At 41.4% G+C, this 20,775-nt stretch overlaps 1 protein-coding gene across 7 annotated transcripts in view; it reads right to left on the reverse strand.

Annotated features, from left to right (window-relative positions):
• Positions 1–2,067: 2,067 nt before the first annotated feature.
• The window catches only part of Sncaip (synuclein alpha interacting protein), a 146,045-nt gene continuing 127,337 nt past the window's right edge, over positions 2,068–20,775 (reverse strand). For 6 of the 7 annotated variants that reach the window (XM_063232446.1, XM_063232445.1, XM_063232447.1 and 3 more), the window contains 5 exons: positions 18,730–18,899; positions 14,504–14,596; positions 12,270–13,338; positions 10,940–11,010; positions 2,068–2,619 (listed from right to left, as the gene is read on the reverse strand). In XM_063232446.1, the coding sequence (XP_063088516.1) occupies positions 2,538–2,619; positions 10,940–11,010; positions 12,270–13,338; positions 14,504–14,596; positions 18,730–18,899 (1,485 nt within the window). In that variant the 3' untranslated portion in view covers positions 2,068–2,537. The remainder of the gene's footprint in view (positions 2,620–10,939; positions 11,011–12,269; positions 13,339–14,503; positions 14,597–18,729; positions 18,900–20,775) is intronic. The other variant, XM_063232449.1, reaches the window with a different exon arrangement.

Genomic DNA, 20,775 nt, shown 5'->3' on the forward strand with positions numbered 1-20,775 from the left:
GCAGTACAAGTCCTTTAGAGGCATGAAAGAATCCAATATTTAAAAGATGCTGACAGATGTTATAATTGGTTTCCAGAGTGGTGCCGAGTTTCCTATTCCACGGCATGTAATTAGGCATGCAGAAAGAGCTTTGCTCATTTCATTAGTCCAGTGGGAAGGATGTCGGGCGGGGGTCCCAAAGCTCTGCTTACTAAAAGGAAACAAACTCTTTCTCTAGCATGTAAATATGCCTTGATTTCTACAGAAAAATCAGTTTCCATTTTCATTTTTAAAATACTGTGCGTAAGTTTGTGGTAAGGAAACGATCTACAAATTCCCAGTAATCATACTCTATCCATTTCCTAGGGAACTTGGACAGTAAGATATGTAAATGTGTGACCTAAGGGCCAGCTTTGTCAGTGTCCTAGAAACACCATTAAACACAGAATCCACATCTTATAGTTGGCTGACGAATTTGCTCAGCTTTCCTCCTTTACCTATTGCATTCTTTATTCTTTTATATTTAGTACAGTGAGAGCTGAAATGTTACCAGTAGAATTGCCAAAGTTTTCTAGAAATGATGACCTTTTTCTTTCAAACTCTGGAAATTTTCTTTGTTATGTTTATTTGGTTACTCTGCCTTGCTTAAAATTTCTTTTCACAGGATGCCAAAATTTCTTGATGTTAAAAAAACAAAACAAAACAAAACAAAAAACATTCTTTCAGAACAAAACTAGGACCTTTGGGGCCAGAGAAAGGCAGTATGCTTGGGGTCCCCTTGTTTTGCAGACCCCATTGTGGGCCTCCTTGCGTGATTCACATCATCTCATTTGAACCAGGCCACAAACATAGCCGATCTACACCTCATAGGTGCACGTCATGTATTTCCTATCTGTCTCAAATGACAGGAAGGAGGTGAACAGTGAGTCAACCACCAAGAGACAGATAAGGCTAAGGGCCCCAAATCAGCTAGGGCAGCTCATCTGGGGCTAAGGCAGTACAGGAAAGGCAGAGGTAGTTACACGCAGCACCAGGCTCTGATAATCGCAGGGCTCAAATGGACAGAGGAACCTGGCTGAGGTTGATATACATGTAGCTCTGTAAGTTGGAAGGAACCTACCCCCGAGATGTGTATATAGGTAACACTGCCCTTTTTCAGATTTCTCAGGGAGACAATGTCCCCTGCACAAGACCAAGTTGTTGTCCAGAAGTACAACTGCACTCAGGGTTCCTGTATAGTAGCCCAGGGACGAGGAAATAGCATAGTACAGGATGATACAGATGTGACGATGAGAAAACACGGACCAAAACCTACTCCTGCTGCTTACTAGTATTATGTTGGACATGGGACCTAAACTTCCTGAAGTTTGGTTTCTAATTTGTAAAACAGGAGTAGTGATATCACCACACAGTGGTGTCCTGTCCATGAAAGACACTCAGATCTTCACCACTTCACTGCATCTCATCAAGCCGGAGTTAGCTCACACATGTGAGACTGCACCCAGATCCAGACGCTCGGCCTGCGTCATGCACCAGGCAGCAGGACGGCTCCCATTTGACTACAGTGCTCCCTCCTACTGCTGAGAATTCCCCCTTTCAAACCAACTTGACAGGCCTCTCATAGGCCATGCCAACACTTTGAAAATAAAACTCTTGAAGTTTCAACAGAAATACATGATAAGATGAAAAGTGCTGGAACCGAACTGCTTATGTGGGCTGAAAGAGCTGCATCAACAATAAGGCTGTTATGAACACTGGCTCCGCACCACCTCCAAAAGGGGAGGCCCCCCAGTGTGTCAGAGTCAGGAAAAAAAGTGACCTCTAAGGACCAAATCCTCAGCTGTCATTAGTATTTTCCCAGGTCAGCGCCGAGACTTGAGAATGCAGAGGATTGGCTTACTTTATACACTTGTACGATCTTTAGTACTTAAGGAAATACAGGATGTTTTACTTCACTCTTATGGGAAAACAGGCAGAAGGGGCACTTGGTTCTTGAAATCAAATATCAACTATCAAAATACCTTCAAAGTCCTGTAGAAATCAGAATATCACAGATTTATTAGAAAGGAATGGCCCCAAGCTTATAGGTGGCTGTTAACCTTGTTTTATTTCCTTTATAAAAAAAGTAGAAATGACAGAAAAACACTTAACAGAAACACCACCACAAACCTGGTCTCAGTGAGGAGCTAAGTCACAGCTGTCTGTGATGGGAGACAAGGAAGTCTGACTGACATTAGCAAATCACTCATGCAATCAACGAATACAAAATTGTGTCAGTGGCTTGAGGGTCCTGTGAGTAGGTTGGATCAATCCAATGTCAAAAACATATATTTGCCCAACCATTCTTTTAAACAGCACCTTTAAAAAAACAAATTATATATACAAATATACCCTAAAATGTATCTTCTAGTCTAATCCTATAAATTTAAGGCATCCTGACAGTCTGTCCATCTGCTGGTGAGGCATATTTCTCATCAATCTACTTCCCCAGAAGACAGTCCAGTAATGTCCAATGGTGTCCAGAGGGCATCAGTATTAAAGGGATATTAAAAACTGATTTACAAAAACAGTTCTTTTGACTCTGGCTCAGCAATGTGCTTTATGTTGGATTTCTTCATTTTTCTGTTGATGTCATTATGCCTAAGTAGAAGAGAAACCACAGGCCAAAATTAGATAAAATCATGGTCAAGTTACAAGACAATGTCACTAAACAGCTCACCAAAAATGGAAATCATCAACACACAAACCACGCTGAGGAATACTTCATTCCAAAAGGAAAATTATTTTCTTTTCATATAAACCACTCTTTAAACAATAAAAGCAACATTCGTATAACAATACCTACTTACTAAACACATTTGAGTTCTACTCCAGAAGTAATTTCTCAATCATACTGAGTGGAATCGAGACACTCCATAGCCAAGGAGGCTTATCAGACAGACAGGGTGGGGGTCAAATGGAGGCAACTTTAAAGTGTCATTTACATGGAATCATCAGTGACATTTTCATTCTCCAATAAACGTGAATCTTAACAGTCTGAAGAATGCTTTTTCTTTGGTTGTGCATCTCAGTAAACAGTATGTTAAAAGACCACCAAGTAGGTAAATCTATGGAAAAAAGAAACTAGGGAACGATAATGCTGTTTTCAATACTCAACACCTAGTAAGTGTACAGAAAAAGAGGTCAGACTCAGAATCTTGGAAGAGTTTTGCTTTTGACAGTGAGTTTTCCTCTAGACAGGTGTCTTCATTTTCACAAGATGGTGGTTCCATTGTGAGTGTTAAAGCTTCTAAAAAGGAGCTATCTCAAGAAGGTGATAAGCCCACCTACTACTAACTTTACTTCGTGTTGCTGTACAAAAAAACCCCAAACTGCTTTTGGCATATTTCTTGGTAACACACGGAGGACACACTTGGATGCAGAAGAGTCCGGAGCATAGTTTATGCCCTCAAAATCTGGTTGCTCACTGTTCTGGCTTCGATATGGTTTGAGTGTCTCTAGGTTCACGTGTTGAAATTTAATCTCCATTATGCTAAATTTAGGAGGAGGAAAATTTAACTCAACATGGTGCTCAGAGGTGGGGCTTTGGGAGGTCATTAGGACTAGATAAGATCCACAAGGTGGAGCTCTCACTGTTGAGGTCAAGTGGCTTTTACTGTCTCTTAGTTCATAGAAAAGGATGGTTTATGCTAATGTGGACTGGATAATGTTTTATGCCCGTATCTTCTACTCTCAATACTACTTTAAAGATGATATGTAATGTATTAACTATTGTTATTCTACTATCTTGTTATGAAATTTTGCTTTAATTTTTTCTACTAAGTGAAAAAAGGAAGCTATAGAGACCACAGGACACACACGTGTGCCCCTGTCTCTCATCATGTGATGCTGAGTGCTGCCTTAGCCAAGAAAGTCATCACCAGATGTAGGCCCTTGACCTTGGACACCTGGAAAATGAGTCAAAACAAATGTTTTTAAGAAAATCAACTTAATGACTTCAGGTATACACTCATCAAGACAATGTAGGTTACCAGCAGTGTTCTGATAAATATTTAGTCATCATCAGTATATGAGATTTATAATTCATATTTCTATGAAACTGAAACTTTACAGAGTTGTAAATGAGCCAGAGAAGGAAAGGGAAGAAATAAAAAAAACTAAATGGTGACAACATTATTCTAAAGACTTCCAGTTACACATGATGAATACAGACTTATCATTTTGCTTGTAAAATAACACTAATGTGACAGTAAATACATTTTAAAAGGGGATAAGCCTACATGAATAAGGCAAATGGGAGAGAAGACGGTAACAGACGAGATGACAATAGTACTCTATTAAGTGGGAAGATGGATAGACATTTGGAGTGATTTAACAGGAGATAAAGAATAAGCCTAGGTGTTTAGTCAAAAGCCCAACAAAAGGATTTGTCCTTCAAGATGGAGTAATTAGGACACCACATATTTCAGAAGACGACAGTCAAGGAGTAAAGAAAGCAGCAGCTCTCTCTGTATGAACCAACAGAGACCTCCAAAATGTTAAGTGGGAAAAAAAGCATGTGTACATTATACTGCCTTTTTTGAAAAATGGAAGATAAAATAAGATTTGAATATATTGTGATTAAGAAGGTAATCAAGACCAAAATCATAAAGTGCCACTGAAAATTAACATTATTGCTGCAGAAATAAAAAGGAAAACAATAACAGGATTGGAAGGTAAACCAGTAAATACCCTAGAAAGTAGAATAGAAAAAGCAAGAGTGTGGATAAGAGAGAAGACTAGTGAGAAAGGCTTGTATGTCCAACATCAGAATAAAGGAGTTCCCAGAATGAAAGACAGAGAAACTGGAGAAAAGAAATATTCTGAACCAAATCATGTATGACATTTTCCAGAACTGAAGCACGGAGGGCTCAAGACTGAAAAGGCCTGCTGCACACCCACACTGAGGGATGAAGACAAACACATCACAGCGCAGCATCAACCATCAGCACAGCGCAGGGAAAGAGACATCGTAAATTTCTAAGGGTCAGCGTCAGAGCGAAATGGAGTTTTGCAGCAGACACAATAGAAGCTAAAGATAATGAAGCAGTGTGTTCTAGAAATGAAAATAATTTCTATAAAGTTCTGTAACATTCTATACCCAGCCAAACACTCCTAGTAATCCAGAGAATTGAAGTTGTTTTCAGGGAAGGCATGTTAGCAAACTAGAAGCAATGACCAGTGTTCAGGAGACAGGGTCTGCAGGAAAGACATAAGGGGACTCCTGAGACAATGGAGAGGGACTTGAGGATGCAAGCCAGGCGGCAACACACACGAGGCAGGAGAGAAAACGAGACAGCCAAGTTGTCGGAAAGCAATGGAAGATAGTCTGTCTTAAGCAAAGTGTTTAGAAATGAACTGTACACTGAGATCAAAATCATTATTTTTTTGGGAATACGAAGTTTTGTAAGGAAGAAAATCTTGCACATCACATACATCTGTCTTGGTATTTACATAGCCATAATACAAAACATAAAGTTCTGTTCAGAAAATCCTTGCTTATGCTGATGTCTTCAAGAGTTTCACCTATTTTATCTTCCAGAAGATGAACTGTTTCTGTTCTGAGACCACAATGTTAAGTGAAATAAACTAGATACATACACAAGTTTAAATATCACATGGTTTTTCTTATATGAGAAACTCAAAATATAAAGAGCAAAATAAAAGATAATAGGAAACAGGGAAACCAATCTTTTGCATTGGAAAGGGTCTGACAGACGGAGGGTAGCGGGACAGGAGAAGGGGGATAGAGAGAATTACCACGGTTCTATGTGTGTGCCACCTCCCCGTGTACTGCAAACATGTACTAATAACACAATAGAGACTGAAAACATAATAAACACTGAATACTGATTTAACTCCAAATGTGAACACACACGCTCTTTTTATGTATCAGTGAGAGAAGAGGTAAAAGTAAGGTGTGTGTATGGAAGAGAAGAGACAGAGACAGAGACAGAGAGATGGAGAGAGAGATGGAGAGAGAAACAGAAAGAGACAGATAGATGGACAGATGGACAGAGAGGGACAGTGTTAAATGCTAAAATAGAAGAAGTAGACAAATTTGGTTCACTGTTAGGAATAAAAACTGATTTCAGACCAATTAAATATCAAATTCAAATCCTGGCTTCACAATTTGTAACATTCCTGTGTAAGCTTGGGCAAGATACATGGCCATTTATGTCTGTTTTCAATATTCAAAATTTGGATAATAGTATCTGCCATTGTGAAGATTAACATAGCAAATATATGCAAAGCATCTGGAATGTCCCCTTGGATATTTTAAATGCAGCAGGATGACAATAGTTCAGAGAATATTTGAAACTGAGAATCTATATAAACATGTATTTAGAAATAATAATCAGAAAGTATCTGGAAGCCAAGCAAGTATTTGATCAGAAAGTAGAAATAAGGAATGAACGGTTTAGGCATTGAGATCAGCCAGTTTTTAAATGCCAATGTTGCTATTATATGTATTTATATTATCTTGATTAAAAAAAACTAAAGGAAACAGACACTAAAAAGGAAGCTTAGGTTGTAGACCAGAGAGGACAGGGTATAGTTTTGGACTTTGATGGGACCCTTCTGCTTTAATGCCAGGGATCTCGGGTTCCCTCACAAGTACACGTTTCTTCAGGACAGAATCTAGCATGATTACAGCTGAATGTTAACTGGGGCACTTACTGGCATAATAGAAAAATAATGCATTCCTTCTAAACCCTTCAATTGCCTTGTCCTGAATTACTAGTATTCAAGAGAAGGAAAATGCCTGGGTAATTCTGGCATGAATTATTCAGATAATTTGTTGTGCCTTGATTTTTTTCTTTGAATAGTAACATTCTGAATGACCAAAATTGGAAAGGAGAAAAGACTTACATTTAAATAAGGTTTTAAAATAATCGCATGTGCTGACTCATCCAGGCACAGATTCTGCATTTGCACATCACGTGGTAACCAGAGAGTAACTTCAGGATCGGTGTGAAATGGTCCCAACACGTGTCCATTGATGACCAAAGAAGGGAGACCTTGCTACTTTGTGATTTCCCTTAGAGTACAGCTGTCACACATCTCATCTACTGAAAACGGGATTGTGCATCAAAATATGAAAGCTTGGACATGAAGTACCAACAATGAAATGTACTGCAGGAAGGTGGACTCGTGATCTATAAAGACTGAAACAGAGCGCAGCATATTTCCCGCTGTGGGATGGTACGCTCACGTTGTTTCCTCTGACGTATTTGTCTTTTCTACTTTCTCCTTTTTCTCTCTGCCTCTGCTTCTTTCTAAATATTTATGAAATCAACCCAATGTGCCAAGTGCCAAACTAGACACTAGGAGAATGAGGGTATAATGAGCTACTCAAGGTCATCGCTTTCCTCTTAAAACTTCAAGGACTTGGCCTTTAATTTTTTTGATGACGACCTGTCTGGGCCCAGGAATGATGCCTTTTTCTGCTACAGCAAAATGTGTGTCTCAGAGCAAAAAATATGTCATGATCAATCAGCTGCCACCCTGAGGACATGGTATCCAGGGAGGAAAACCACAGTCACTGCCAGGACAGCAGTGCTTGGTGAAGGCACTAGGCCGTGTTCACTCTGGTTTCTATTGTTTATTTACAATTTCAGCCTTAAGAAAGTTTATAAATAGACAACGCTGCTGCTGGCTCTGAACATGGTATGAAGGCGGTACTGATACAGACTGTGTCTCCTCGGAGTTTACACAATTCACAGCTGGATCTTTGGGGAGTGAGCAATGAAAGCTAGAGATGGAGAAATGAGCGACCTGTTTGTAGTTTTCCTAGCTGCCATTAATCTGGTATGCTTCAGAATACATCATAGTGGGATGATTCTGATTTCCAAAGCAGGTGCCCTTTGTGAGGCACAACAAACCGCTATGCAGTCATAGCTGACATCACATCACCGCGGGCTAAACAGATCACTGGACTTCAAAGAGTCATTGAACAACCTTGAAATCTATGCAAAATATGTGACATTAGCTCTTAGCTTTAGATATATATGAGTGTAGCAAATTTTCTGACAGTAAAATCCATACTACTGGTGTTTATTGCCTTTTTAAAGGAGTTTTTTAATGCTGGCAGTGGCACTAGGCGTTTCCTGATGTAACTCTCAGGTCACAGTACTACTGTGGTCAGACAGAGGGCCACTGCCCTCTTCCTATCAGAACATATGTTATAAATCTCAAGCAGACTTACGTTCTGAGAAACAAACACTTCATTATCAGTTTAAGAACTGCACCTGCAAACATTCCTTTGGAGTTGTAATAACTCAAATTTTGTAAGGCAAGTAAAGACAAATCTGCTTGTTATAAACCAAGTCATCCTTGCAGTTGAAGTACACTGGGAAAACTATTTATAAGATTGAATCTAATTTTAAAAGGCATTGAAAAGAGATTTAGACTCCTTGCTATCAAGCTGTGACCAATTCAGAAAAATAAATAGCAACAGCATCCTCCCACAGGACTGACATTCTTTAAAAGGTTGCATTTATTTTTGCTACCCCAGGAAAAGGGTACCCTTGGAACTACGACATGTGATCTTACTCTTCCTCCCAGGGCTGTCCTGGCAAAGCCACTCGGCAATAGTGACTTTTGGAGCCAACTTCCACTTAGTGATGGCCACTGACCTGACACTTTTGCTACCTGGGAGGGGCCACCTAGTCTTCAAGCAAATTTCTGGACCAAGATTTGAAGCCATATATATACTTGGGCTCCTTTCTTTCATGAAATTGGGTCCCATAGGTAAAATGAGGCTGGTGAAGTCAGGTAATTTTCATGCTAGGCATTTCACCCTAGTCTTAATTTCTTCGAGGAATCTTTATTTTCAGTCTTATTTTCAATCTTGATTTACCTCAAGAACATACCAGTCCAGTTCTCCTTTCCTTTGTTATCACTATAAGAAAATCAGAGAAACCTTTTCACTCCAATGTGAAAAAAACACCTAGATTTTCTACTTTTTATGGAAATACTTGCTAAACTAAAACTATGATTAAATATAGGTTGATTCATAGAGTAGTGAGAAAAAGGGGTCAGGACATTTATTTGATATGATTATTTTTATTTCTGGTTCTTTTTTTTTTTTTTTGGTACCAGGAATCAAACTCAGGACCTCAAGCTTGCCAGCCAGGCACTGTGCTGCTAAGCGATAATCCCTGGCTATTTCTGGTTTCTAATGCACTGCTAAAATCAGACTCTACTAATACAAAACACCAGTGAAACCAGCAGGTTTAGAACTGAGACTTTTGAAGGGCTGTTCCTTAAGCTGAGTGAGAAGGTGCAAAACTAGTGGCCCTCTTACATTATGTTGTGTTCTGATTTTTGTGATCCTATTATAGTAAATTATTCAGTTTTATGCCCTTGCATGTGAAAAGACAGGCTGAAGTATTCCTGGCATGAGAGTCTATTACGATAATAATTGTCTTGTTTCCAATTGGTACAGAAGCTGGGAAGAAATGAGAAGTATTCTTCCCACTCCGAGGGAGTTTGCCAAGCCTTTGTGCTTCCTTGCTTCAGGGTGTTTCCAGTGACTTCTGTTTAAGGACAAAAGTAAAATTTTCCAAGTAACAGAAGACCTGCTGAGTCCCAAAGGGGTACAGAAAAGTGGTACAGAAGTGGGGGATCTAAGCTGAGAAAAACAGAAGTGGGCCAGCTTCAGTGTCTGGCAGGGAAGGGTACTGCTTCCGGCTCCCTCCACCCAGGCACTGGCTGCTACACCAGCCTGGGAATCCGCCCCACTAGAGCTGGATACAGCTCAGGCAACTGCCTGGGCCCCTGGGAACCACAGCACGCAGACCACCAGCGTTCGGTGAGCAGGACACTCCAAGGCCAGTGCACTCCATTAACACAGCCCGTGCCTTTCTGATGGATAAGTACTTGGGCTCCTTTCTTTCACGTGGTTGGGTCCCATAGGCAAAATGAAAAGTTAATTAGGGATTTAATTTCCCTCCAACTTGAGAACTGACCTAGAGTGGATCAAATGTGACACAGGGGTGGGGTAGGGTGGGTAGTGATTTTCTTGCATCTTTGTATCCTGAACTAAGATTTGTAAGTACAATATACACGTTCACATTCTTTGGGGGAATTTTGGAAGAGTGCTAAACGGCATGTCATAATTTTCAAATTATTTAAATGATTTCAAAGCATCAGTTGCCTTTGCAGTGGACACTGGCTGCATGACCTCCCCTCAGGCTGCTCTCTTTCCTCCTCCTGGTTTCAGTCCAGTCGGGAAACTACATGTCTTCCCAACGGGAAGACGATCCTTGGGCTGTGGAAGGACTTTGTCCAAGGAGGCGTCCCAGGAACTGGGCGCCCTCTCTCTCTCAGGAATGCAGTATTTGAAGCTGGAAACATTTGTCTTAGAGAGACCCTTGTTCTATTGGTGAGTGCCCCAATGCTGGTTTCCGAACTGCAATTGTGCTTCACAGCGCAAAGCTAAGGGAGTTCTGTGGGCAAGGCCCTTGCTCCTCCTGAGATCAGCAGAATGGTGACGAAAAGAGCTTTCAGTAGATAATCAACACTGAAATAAAACTCCAGCACTGTTTCAAATTTCTGATTCTGATCAGAGACAGACTCCTGCTACCCATGACAGGAAATTTAATTCTAATGCTTACTTGGTACTTGAATCCATTAAAGCAAAGACTGAATGCCAAAGTCAACTAAGAAACACAGCAGTCTGCGAGTGGATGGATTCTCTGAGCAACGCTGCCATGAAGTTCCTGCAAAGAGTGGCAGCTACCTTTCCACTACCTAGTTACCCTCTGTGCCTACTTCTATTGGTCAAAGATTCACAGAATTTTTCTTCCTTGTCATCCCACACTCACATTTGCCACAGGTCCATAATTTTAGAGCTCATGCAATTCTAAGCAAAGGCGTGGCAATGCTGCACAACGCATCTCTGGGTACCACGTACCGTGCACAGTTATGCAGATGCTCTTCAATCAGCGTGTTAGAGGCAAGACTGAGGCAGCTGCTGTACATCTCCTAGAGAGGTGCAATTAAAACATTATCTGAAAACATGCAACAAGCTCAGCACATGCACAAGTTCCAACAAATATGAAGCATGCTAGGGACAGATTAGATGACAGCAGCTGAGAATATACTCTAAGGAACATGGAAAACTGCAAATATTTCTTTTACTCCTATCACTTACTAAGTTATTGGAAGAGTTTTATTGAAACAGTTTAAGTTTTTGAAATATTTAATTTAAAATTCTTGTGTGTTGGTCACAAGCATACCTTTTCTAGATGAAACAAATGCATATTGCAGTTCTTTATAACTAGGGTAATTTACACATAGAATTGGTATATACTTTTAAAATTAATGTCCTAGCAATTAAGGGGATACTAATTAATAAAAGTTGAGTTGATACCATAAAGAATTAGGACAGTCCTTGGGATTTTAACATAATAAATAATAGTAAATGTAGATAATAAATTACGAAGATTCTAACATTCCACTGGGAGGTCTACTGCCTGGAATGGTAGGTGACCGCGGTCATTTCACACTGAGTTTTGCATTTTGGTTGCCGTGCTGTTTTTTGATGGCATGTCAAGCAGAGACACCCCCTAAAGAGATGTTTACAATTCTTATTCGTTAGATAGAAATCACAAGTGATAGTGCATGGGTTTCCAATTAATGTGACTATAAAATGTAGCTGGTGGTACATTTGCATCCTTTGTGTGCGGGCAAACACCCAGGTTCCTATGGCCTCCAGTCGACACTTGGGGGTCTGTGTTACATGGTGCTCACATGGAGGCCCTGCTGAATACCTCATTCAATGGTTACTCCAAAACTGAGGAGTTAAAAGTTTTTAGAAATGGAGTTTCTATTTGTGTGCCTTTCAACTGAGAATAAACTATCCAGTAACACGAAGAGGACAAATGCTTTCTGAAGCAGAATCAGTACTGATGACGGACTGATTTGGCACCAACTGGTGGCTTCATCTTCTAGAAATGCCTCCCAGCCCAAGAGTCCTAGCGTACAAAGATCAGGTCATTGAGGGAAGCAGAGAGAGAGAATTTAATCCTTAGTGATTTCCTGACCTGGTTCAAAGTATTCTCCGAAGAAAAGGCAGTATGTGTCCTAACATGATACATTTCATTAGAAACATGCAAATTAAGCTTTCAATGTACCCTTTGGGAATTTTTGTGGGAATTCCCTCAAGGTGTCAAAAGTCTGTAGGGTCAGGTATAATCTTGTCAACCTAAGAAGAAAAAGGATATTCTCCAAAGAGCACTCACAGCCTTACTCTTTCCTTTGCTAGCGGAGCTCACAGGGTTTCCCTTGTTGTCTGCTGTCTTCCTTCCAAGTGAGGTTAAGGGCAGCGTGGATGTCTTCAGCTGGCTGGCTGCTGGACAGTTATTATTATTGTTCTGATTGCCACTCAGGGACTCCATGATGGACCGGAAGGTTCCGAAAGGCCTTTTCAGTTGCTCCCCAGATTCACTACTTGTGGAGTTCCGTGGGAGGGTCCTACCTTTGTCTCTGTCTTTGTCTTTGTCTCCATCTAGTTCAAGGACACTGCTCGGCTCCATCTGTACCACGGGCTCCTCAAAGGTAACTCTGAGTTTCAAGTTCTGAGATGTCCGACGCTTGGAAGATGGGGACTTGAGGGCACTCTTGGGACTTGTGGCAACTTTCTGGGCAGCAGCGCTGTCAGGGTTGGACTGTGTGGGGTCTCCAGAAGGCTGGCTCGGAGGAATGCTCCCCAGGCCCAGGCACTGGGATTCCAGGTCTGGTTCACTGTTCTCTGAGGTGGGAGATGGGCTGTGGCCATCCAGGGATTTCGAGGCCTTGGTGCTGAAAGGAAACCTGCGTCCTGATGCCAAAGAGTGTTTCTTGATCATCAGGTGTAAGCTTTCTGTGCTGTCCATGTTTTCCACACTCTCCACAATGGGCTGTGGCCGGGGCCTGTCAGCCTTTCTCACAGGGGTATTCTTGGGGTCCTCAGAGTTGTTGGAGTCTGTGTCAGACTCACTCAGTGACCTCTGCATCAGCTGCCTCAGCCTGGCTAACTTCAGCTCCCTCTTCTCCAGAGGGATCTTTTTAGGATTTCTAGAACAAGCCTGAGCATCTTGAAATTCCAAAGTCAGCTTTTCCTGGGTGCAGACATTCTCTGAGATTTCCTTTCCCAATAACTGGCGTAGAATTTTATCAGAATCTTCATCTTTTGCTTTGGCTCTGACCCGGCTAGATGCTGACAGGCTTCCAAGAACTTGAATCCCTTCTTGAACTCCTGGTTTGCTTTTGGCTACAGACTCATCACTTGCATCTGGAACTTTCCAGTGGGACTTTCTGGAAGCAGGTGAACTGAAAAAGTATGAAGGGGATGAGATGATTTTCTTACTTGGTCAGAATGAACAAGACACAAGAGACTTTTTCTAGTACTAATAATTCACAGCTGGATATGGTGGTACACCCCTGTATCCTAGCACCTGTGAGGCTGAGGCAGAAAGTGTGCTGTAAGTTCAGGCCAGTATGGGCTGCAAAGCAAGTTCAAGGCCAGCCTGAAGGACCTAGCAAGGCCCTGTCATAAGCAAACTAACTGATTTACAAATAGTGAGAATGGAATTAAGTATAATCACTTAATCACTTTTCATAGCAATTTACAAATACTCCACAGAAGCAACCATAGCCAAACTACAGCACGCCTATGACTACTAAACTTGCTTGACTTACTGTTTACACATCAATTTCACATGAATGTTCTCATAATTCCATTCTCAACAACCATGTTGAGCTATATATACTTATTCTTATTTCATAAATCAGGAAGTGAAAATGATTTGTTTATAGCCATGGAACAAAGAAATAGTAGAGCATGGGAATAATCCAGGTTGTTGACCCACAGTTTTTCACTGTAATACCTTATTTTAATTTTTTAATTATTTTATTTTATTTGTTTATTTTTGGTACCGGGGATCTAACTCTCAACCTCATGCTTGCCAGGCAGGTGCTTATGCCACTGAGCTAAATCTCCGGCCCAAATTTTCCTTATTTTAAAGAGAATAAAACCAAATCAAACCAATCAGAATAAAGCTAATCAGAACAGAATAATGAAAGCGATACAGAACTTCAAAACAAGATAACAGTAGATCAACAATGGCTACCATAATGTCTTGTTTTCTTCAAAATAGATGTCCATACCAACAGATATAACAGAATCAAACAAAACAGAATAGAATAAAACCTAATCAAAGGTCTTTAAAATTTTTAGAGCGGGGGTTGAACTCAGGGTTTTTTCACTGAGCTACATCCCTCACCTGCCTTTTTGAAAGAAAGTCTCCTTAAATTGCGACATTGTGGATGCTGAAGTCATCTTGTGACCCCCTTGCCTCAGTGCCCAGAGAGGTGGGAGTACACAGGTGTGCAGCTGTGTCTGACTATTATTTTCTTCAGATACATCAAAAGGAAATCCAGAAGACGGCTGAGGGATTTAAGATACTGAAGAACTCCTATGGGAGTCTCGCATTACCTGGGCAAAGAAGGAAGGGACTTGTCCTCGGATTTCTGGGCTTCCAGGAGTTGCTGGAGTTGGTTCTGTAGTGTCACACGCTCCATAGTCTGTCTGCAGGAAAACAACCAACACATGCTCTGATACAAGGCTGCTGCTATACGCTAGGAGGTAAAAGTTGTTTCTTGTGATAAGCTGTGTCAACTGCAATGAATTAAAGGTTTTAAAAATTTTTCGAAGTTTAGAAATTTTCCTAGGAGTCAAAAGTGCCAAAAAGATGCTTGCTGTTCATATTAATGAAAAACTAGAGCCATCTAAATGCTCATGAAAGCCGGGTATGGTGGCACACACCTGTAATCCCAGCCCTTGGGAGGCTGAGGCAAGGGAAATGTTGCAAGTTCGAGACCAGCCTGGGATACAAAGTGAGCCCCAGGCCAGCCTGAACTGCAGTGAGACCTGTCTCAAAAAGACAGAAAAAAATGCTCATGAATAAGATTGAGAAATAATTTATAATTATTTCTATTATGGCAGCTGTTAGAAATGATAAATGATACTATACTAGAATACTTATATACAAAAGGTTTGTCTAATATATGAAAGATATATATGTGTGAATATATTATGTTTTTACTTGCCTTAAAATAGAATATTACAAACACTATATGTAATCTTGTTTTTAAGGAAGCTACCAATACAACAAAATTTAGAAGGCTATACTCAAAATGATACTTACTCTCTCCAAATTTTTTAATTTACAATTTTATCCATGTAATGATCAGAAAAAATAATTGACCAAAACAAGAAAACTATTTCCAGTTTGGGTAGCAATTATATAACTAAGTGTTTTCATGTACCAGGGAAAAATGATGTGTAGCAACACTACTTCTCCATTTCCTCTGGACATCAGAGCATGTGTTTTCGAATATTCTTTTTGTTTTTTGCTATTGGAAATTGAACTTGGGACCTCATACTTGCCAGGCAGGTGCTGTGCTGAATATTTTTTACAAGTAAAGAAAATAGTCCACAAGTCATAGGTTATAAGAAGTACAACCCACTTAGAAAACAGTTATTAACCACTAGGGAGATTACTGTGCAGGAATAAGTGGTATTTACAGACCCCTGGCATACTAGAGAGGTACCCCCAAAAGTTTCCATCTGTGTCCTAATTCCCAGATGTGACTATGCTGCCTCACAAGACAAAAGAGAAGGAATACTGTATACCAACTGCTATCACAATATGAAAGTTCTCCGGGACCTCTGGGATGGCTCCAATCTAATCATACACGTTTGGAGCAGTCGAAGAAGAGGCAGAAGAGTAGGTGAGAAAGACTGCAACTGCGGGAAGGACTCAGTCCAGACACTTTTGGGGTCCGCGATAGAAGAGTGGAACTGTGAGTCCCCGAATGCAGCTGGGACTGACCCTCAGTGGCAGCGACTTGAAATGTGAGACCTCACATCCTGCACCTACAAGGAACTGATTGCAGCCTGCCAACGCCTTCATTTTAGCCTGGAAAGACCCACACTAACCTTCTGACCTGCAGAAGTAAAAAGTAAATTTGTGCTATTTTTAAAGCTACTAACTTTGTAGACTAAGTGTTATATCCTTGGAAAAAATTTCTAAGCCTGCACTTTTCTATGTCATTGGTGTCTCATATGCCAGAGGGCACTGTGTCCTACACCGAATAGATTTCTCTATCCGTTTCCAGTTTTGCCAACTTCAGTGAGATTCACTACAACTGTGCATGGTATTTAGTTTTGGGGGTACCTGAAGAACTGTTTTGTTTTAGTGTATATTTATACTTTATCCCAGGATCAACAAAGTGCCAAGACATAGTTGTGAATAATTCACCAACTAAATGGATATTGAAAAACTCATGAAAAGTTTTCCAGTCCACCATCAGAGACTCAGGAGCATGTTTTCTGACCTTTTCTGAGTATGCATCTTAGCAAAAACATTCAATTGGATGTTTCACAGTTTCATATGGATATGTTCACGCACTATTAGAGGGAGTAGACTTTGGTACAGCTTTTTGGGAAATTAGGTACTATCTGCCTATATTTTAAATGTGTGTGCCTTGTGTTCTAGCAGTTCTTTCACTTGGCAATTTATCTTCAGGAACACCAAAATAGGGACATGAAGACAGGAGCAGAATCATGTTTCCTATAGAAACCTACGTTATCAAGTCATTAATCTCTGTATATTTTTCATTCAGCTACATTGAGACCTTTAGGTGCAACCAGCTCACCTATCTTGAAGAACTTTTGTTCAGCTGAGCAGAGCATACTCAGAGGTAAACATTTTTCTAAGTTTTAAACTTTTATTTTATTTACTAGGAAATATCCTTTTTTGGAGACAGGGTCTCACTATGCAGTTCAGGCTGGCTTGAACTATGTAGCCCAAGCTACACTCAAACTCACAGTGATCTTCCTGCCTCAAACTCCTGAGTGCTGGGATTACCAGTGTGCACTACCATGCCCAGCTTTACTAGGAAATATCTGAACTCATTGTGAAGACTATTTTAGGTATTGACTGGGGAGGGACACAGAAACTTACACCTTAAAGGCAACAGAATGGAAGCAGAGAGGTAAGTGAGGCGTCCCTAGGTATAAAAAGGGAAAGAGGGCCCAAGACTTTGTCACATTTTTGCATGATTTATACTTCCAATCAATTAAGGCCTGTTAGGATTTGTGCCTAGATGTCCCCCCAAAGCCTCAGGCAGTCATGGAGGTGGGTTTCTAGAGTTCCTGATTGGCTCGCGGTACAGTGCTGGGATTGTGGGTGTGAGTGTTACACTCACCCTAGGCTGGATGTGGCCTGTATAGGGAAAGAGTCTTCTCTGTGCTGCCCCTCCCTTTTTGTTTTTTGTTACTTTTGCTGTCTTTCACCCCATGAACTGTTACTCCTCCACCAGGCCACTCACTGTGTAGCCAGAAAAATGGTGGACTTAAACTGCCACAAACTGTGAGATAAACAAACCTTTCCTCCTTAAAATTGGGTGTTGAGTGCTTTGTCTCAGCAATGAGAAAAAGTAACCAAGACAAGGCCTCTTAACTTTGGCCTTTTTTCAAATGAGCTGTACTTAGGAGTAATATATTATATATAATATATATTACTGTTTATATATGTGGGTACATGCATATATTCTATACTATATAAAATATTCATAAATCTGCAATATATAGTACACATACACACATATATTCATATGAATATATACATCTGGTTAAGGCTTTATATTTCCTCTCTAAAGTTTAACTTTGGGGGTTTCTACTCCTAATTGCTCAATATCACTTTGAATTACATGACTGTGAGTGCTAATTCAGTTTTCAGAAAGCATCACCAGTATGGCAATTGTAACTTGATCTAGTACTTTTCAAGAGCTGGCTTTAGTCCCCTCAGGAAAGGGTTAGCCCTTTCATCTGTCAACTTGCTAGAAACCCACCTGATGGACTCTCACAGTCCTCTTTTCTTCTAAGGTGTGTTGGCCAGCCTCAAGAAATGCTTCCCTGACACCCAAATATAGAATGTGTATCCACTTAGCCATATCAAGGAAGTAACTGACTCCAATTAGAGTGAATACTGTTTTGTATTCTGAGTAGTCATGAAGCACCTGCTTAACTTTTATAATAAATTTACTGGTGATTATGAAGTCTTTTTTTTTTGTTGTTTGTTTTTTTGAGGCAGGGTCTCACTATGTAGCCCAGGCTGGCTCCCAACTCACAATGATCCTCCTGTCTCAACCTCCTGAATATTGGGATTACAGACATGTGCCACCATGCCAGGCACTGAATATAATTCCTGGCTTATAATTTCCTAAATATACAGTTTATTTTTTAGGAAAAGTGAGAAACTGGTCCATTTATAGTCTATTGTTCACTCTTACACTTTATGATTCCTGGAACACTAAGGACAGAAAACAAGAGATAACACCTAAATGTGTTTCCGTGCTCTGCTCTATAACCCGGCCTGAGACCTGAACACACAGACTCCCTCCTGATCCAATGAGGCTTACATTCCCCGCCCAGGGAGCTGGCCCCACCTGGTTTAAATGCAGCATCATTTTGCCTCTGTCTCAGAGATGGCAAGTTCAGCAGAACCCTGGCGTGAGTGCTAGGACGGAGGAAAAGATAATGCTAGAACTCCCTTGATGTCTGGAAAGAAGGGAGCCACCTCAGTCCTGGAGCTGAAATCTCAGCACAGCCATGACAGCTGGACTTTGTCTGCACAGAATCAACAGGCCACTTACTCCTTCAGCTGCTTGGTCAGCTTCACCACCTGCGAGGCCAGCGACATGCAGGTCTCCACCACCACGAGGTACCGAGAACACAGGGTGTGCCCGTGTCGCTCTGCACTCTGCGAAGGCTTCTCCCCAGCATGGTTCTGCATGGTGACATTTGCACCGTACTCCACCAAGGTCTGCCAGGAAAGTACAGAGATACAAGACTGCATCAGGTTCTCGGCCTAAACACTGTGGTTTTAATGAAATGTAACAGAATGGTGGAGGCAATCATCAGAGCTCTCAGGGTTGGGAAGTGGGTCACCGGTGATGTCAGATGCCCCCCTTCAGGACCTACAAAGGTGAAGTTGAGCCCCGCTGACTCTTAGCTGTCCTGGCCTGGAGCCCACACAGGGAGGTGCAAGGGGATGGGTCAGATGTCCTCCCCCTAGTCCTTTCTTTTCTGGTATGTGCAGCTCAGTGTTTGTGGTGAGGTGTTTTGTCCCTTCTGATGGCCCCAAATGGTCAATTCAATGTCACGGATGCCTACATGATGGGGAGAGGGGGCTGCATTTACCTGGGACCTACTTGTCTGAGGGTCCTGGTAAGTGGTTTTGGAATAATACTTGCTAATTTCCTGCTGAGTCTACTTAATCAGGACTAACATAGAAGAAAAAGGGCAAGGCAGAGAGTGGGGTGGCCATGAAGTAACCAAAATGCCCACACGTGCCACGGTAAGGCTCTGTTTGTAGACTGAGCAGATGCTGTAGAAGTGCAGTTGGTGTGAACAACGTGTCCCTGTTCCTGCAAAAGGAGAAAGGTCTCCAACAGCAACTGGAAACAGAGTGCACCGAGTTATGGGAACTCTGGGGTAGGAGAAGGTGCCAGGTGAGGCCTGAAGCAGGAGGCCCCAGAGCTCACCTGGGCCTGTCCACAGCACCCACCACGGTCTGTGCTTGAAGGATGCCACAGAGCGTGACAGTCACCGCAGTCACGAGGAAACAGTGGCATCTTCCAAGGAAGCCACAGAACTTCCCATTAGGCAAAGAGACATCTGACTTCAACGCTTGGTATGCTGTCTTTGGCTCTACCATTGAAGTGCAGAAAGGAGAGGGGAGCAGGAACCAGTGTGGTGACGGCGGATCATGCCTTACTCAGGAGTCCACATCCCCACCCTGCGGGGTGGGTGCAGGCAGGGATGGGGTGGGGTGGGAAGAATGCTTGGGACCAGAAGAAAGATTGAAATTTTAAATTGCTTTGGAGTACACTTTAATAATCAAAGGCATGGAGGAAGTCATAGAATCGGGCCGTAAGTATAGGAGAGGGAAATTTGATGAAGGATAGCTGAAATCAATAATTGCTGTTTACATCACTACTGCGCAGCCGCCACAATGTAATGTGTTCTTTGATGATATCATGAGGAGACTGCGTACCTTGAGGTTTATTTTGGTAGTAATGATTTTTTTCCACAAACAATACTTGTATTTAAATTCTTAAGACTGCTTAGACTAACTCAGAGGTCATTAAGGAGCTCACTTTCTTTTTGGTGTGTGATCACTCACCACTAAAGGGCCGTTTACCATGAAATGTGGCCCCCTCCCTCACAGGCTTCCTGGGGACTCTGGCAGCATTGAGCCTGCAGACTCAGTGTAAACACACACTGTCATCGCTCCCCTTAACCCTGTCCTCCGGTTTTCTTTGCACTGCTTTCCTTACTCCTCTTCTCCTCACCTCATGCGGTCCCTTGCTCGTTCTTAGTCTCCTTTGATTTTTATTCTCTAAACCTCACATCCAGTGAGTAAACCCTTCCCTAGCATCACCTAGTGCCAAAAATATCATTTATGCTAAGTGGGGCGATAAACGCTCTGGAAGGAGAGACTGCTGCTCTTCACATATTAGAAGATAAAGTGATTAAAGTCTTAAGTAGAATTAAGTGATATCAACTGTCTTTTTGGTTTCTGGTCATATATTAGCTGATAAAAATTAAGAATATTAAATAATGGGGTGTTTGATAAATGGAAAATTATAGTTTCCATGTTAATTATTGTTCTTCCACAAGAACTAATGCTACTCTTT

Source organism: Cavia porcellus, unplaced genomic scaffold (assembly GCF_034190915.1).
Source record: "Cavia porcellus strain 051 isolate PalLab524CR breed Dunkin Hartley unplaced genomic scaffold, mCavPor4.1 scaffold_21, whole genome shotgun sequence".
In the NCBI taxonomy this organism is placed as follows: domain Eukaryota; kingdom Metazoa; phylum Chordata; class Mammalia; order Rodentia; family Caviidae; genus Cavia; species Cavia porcellus.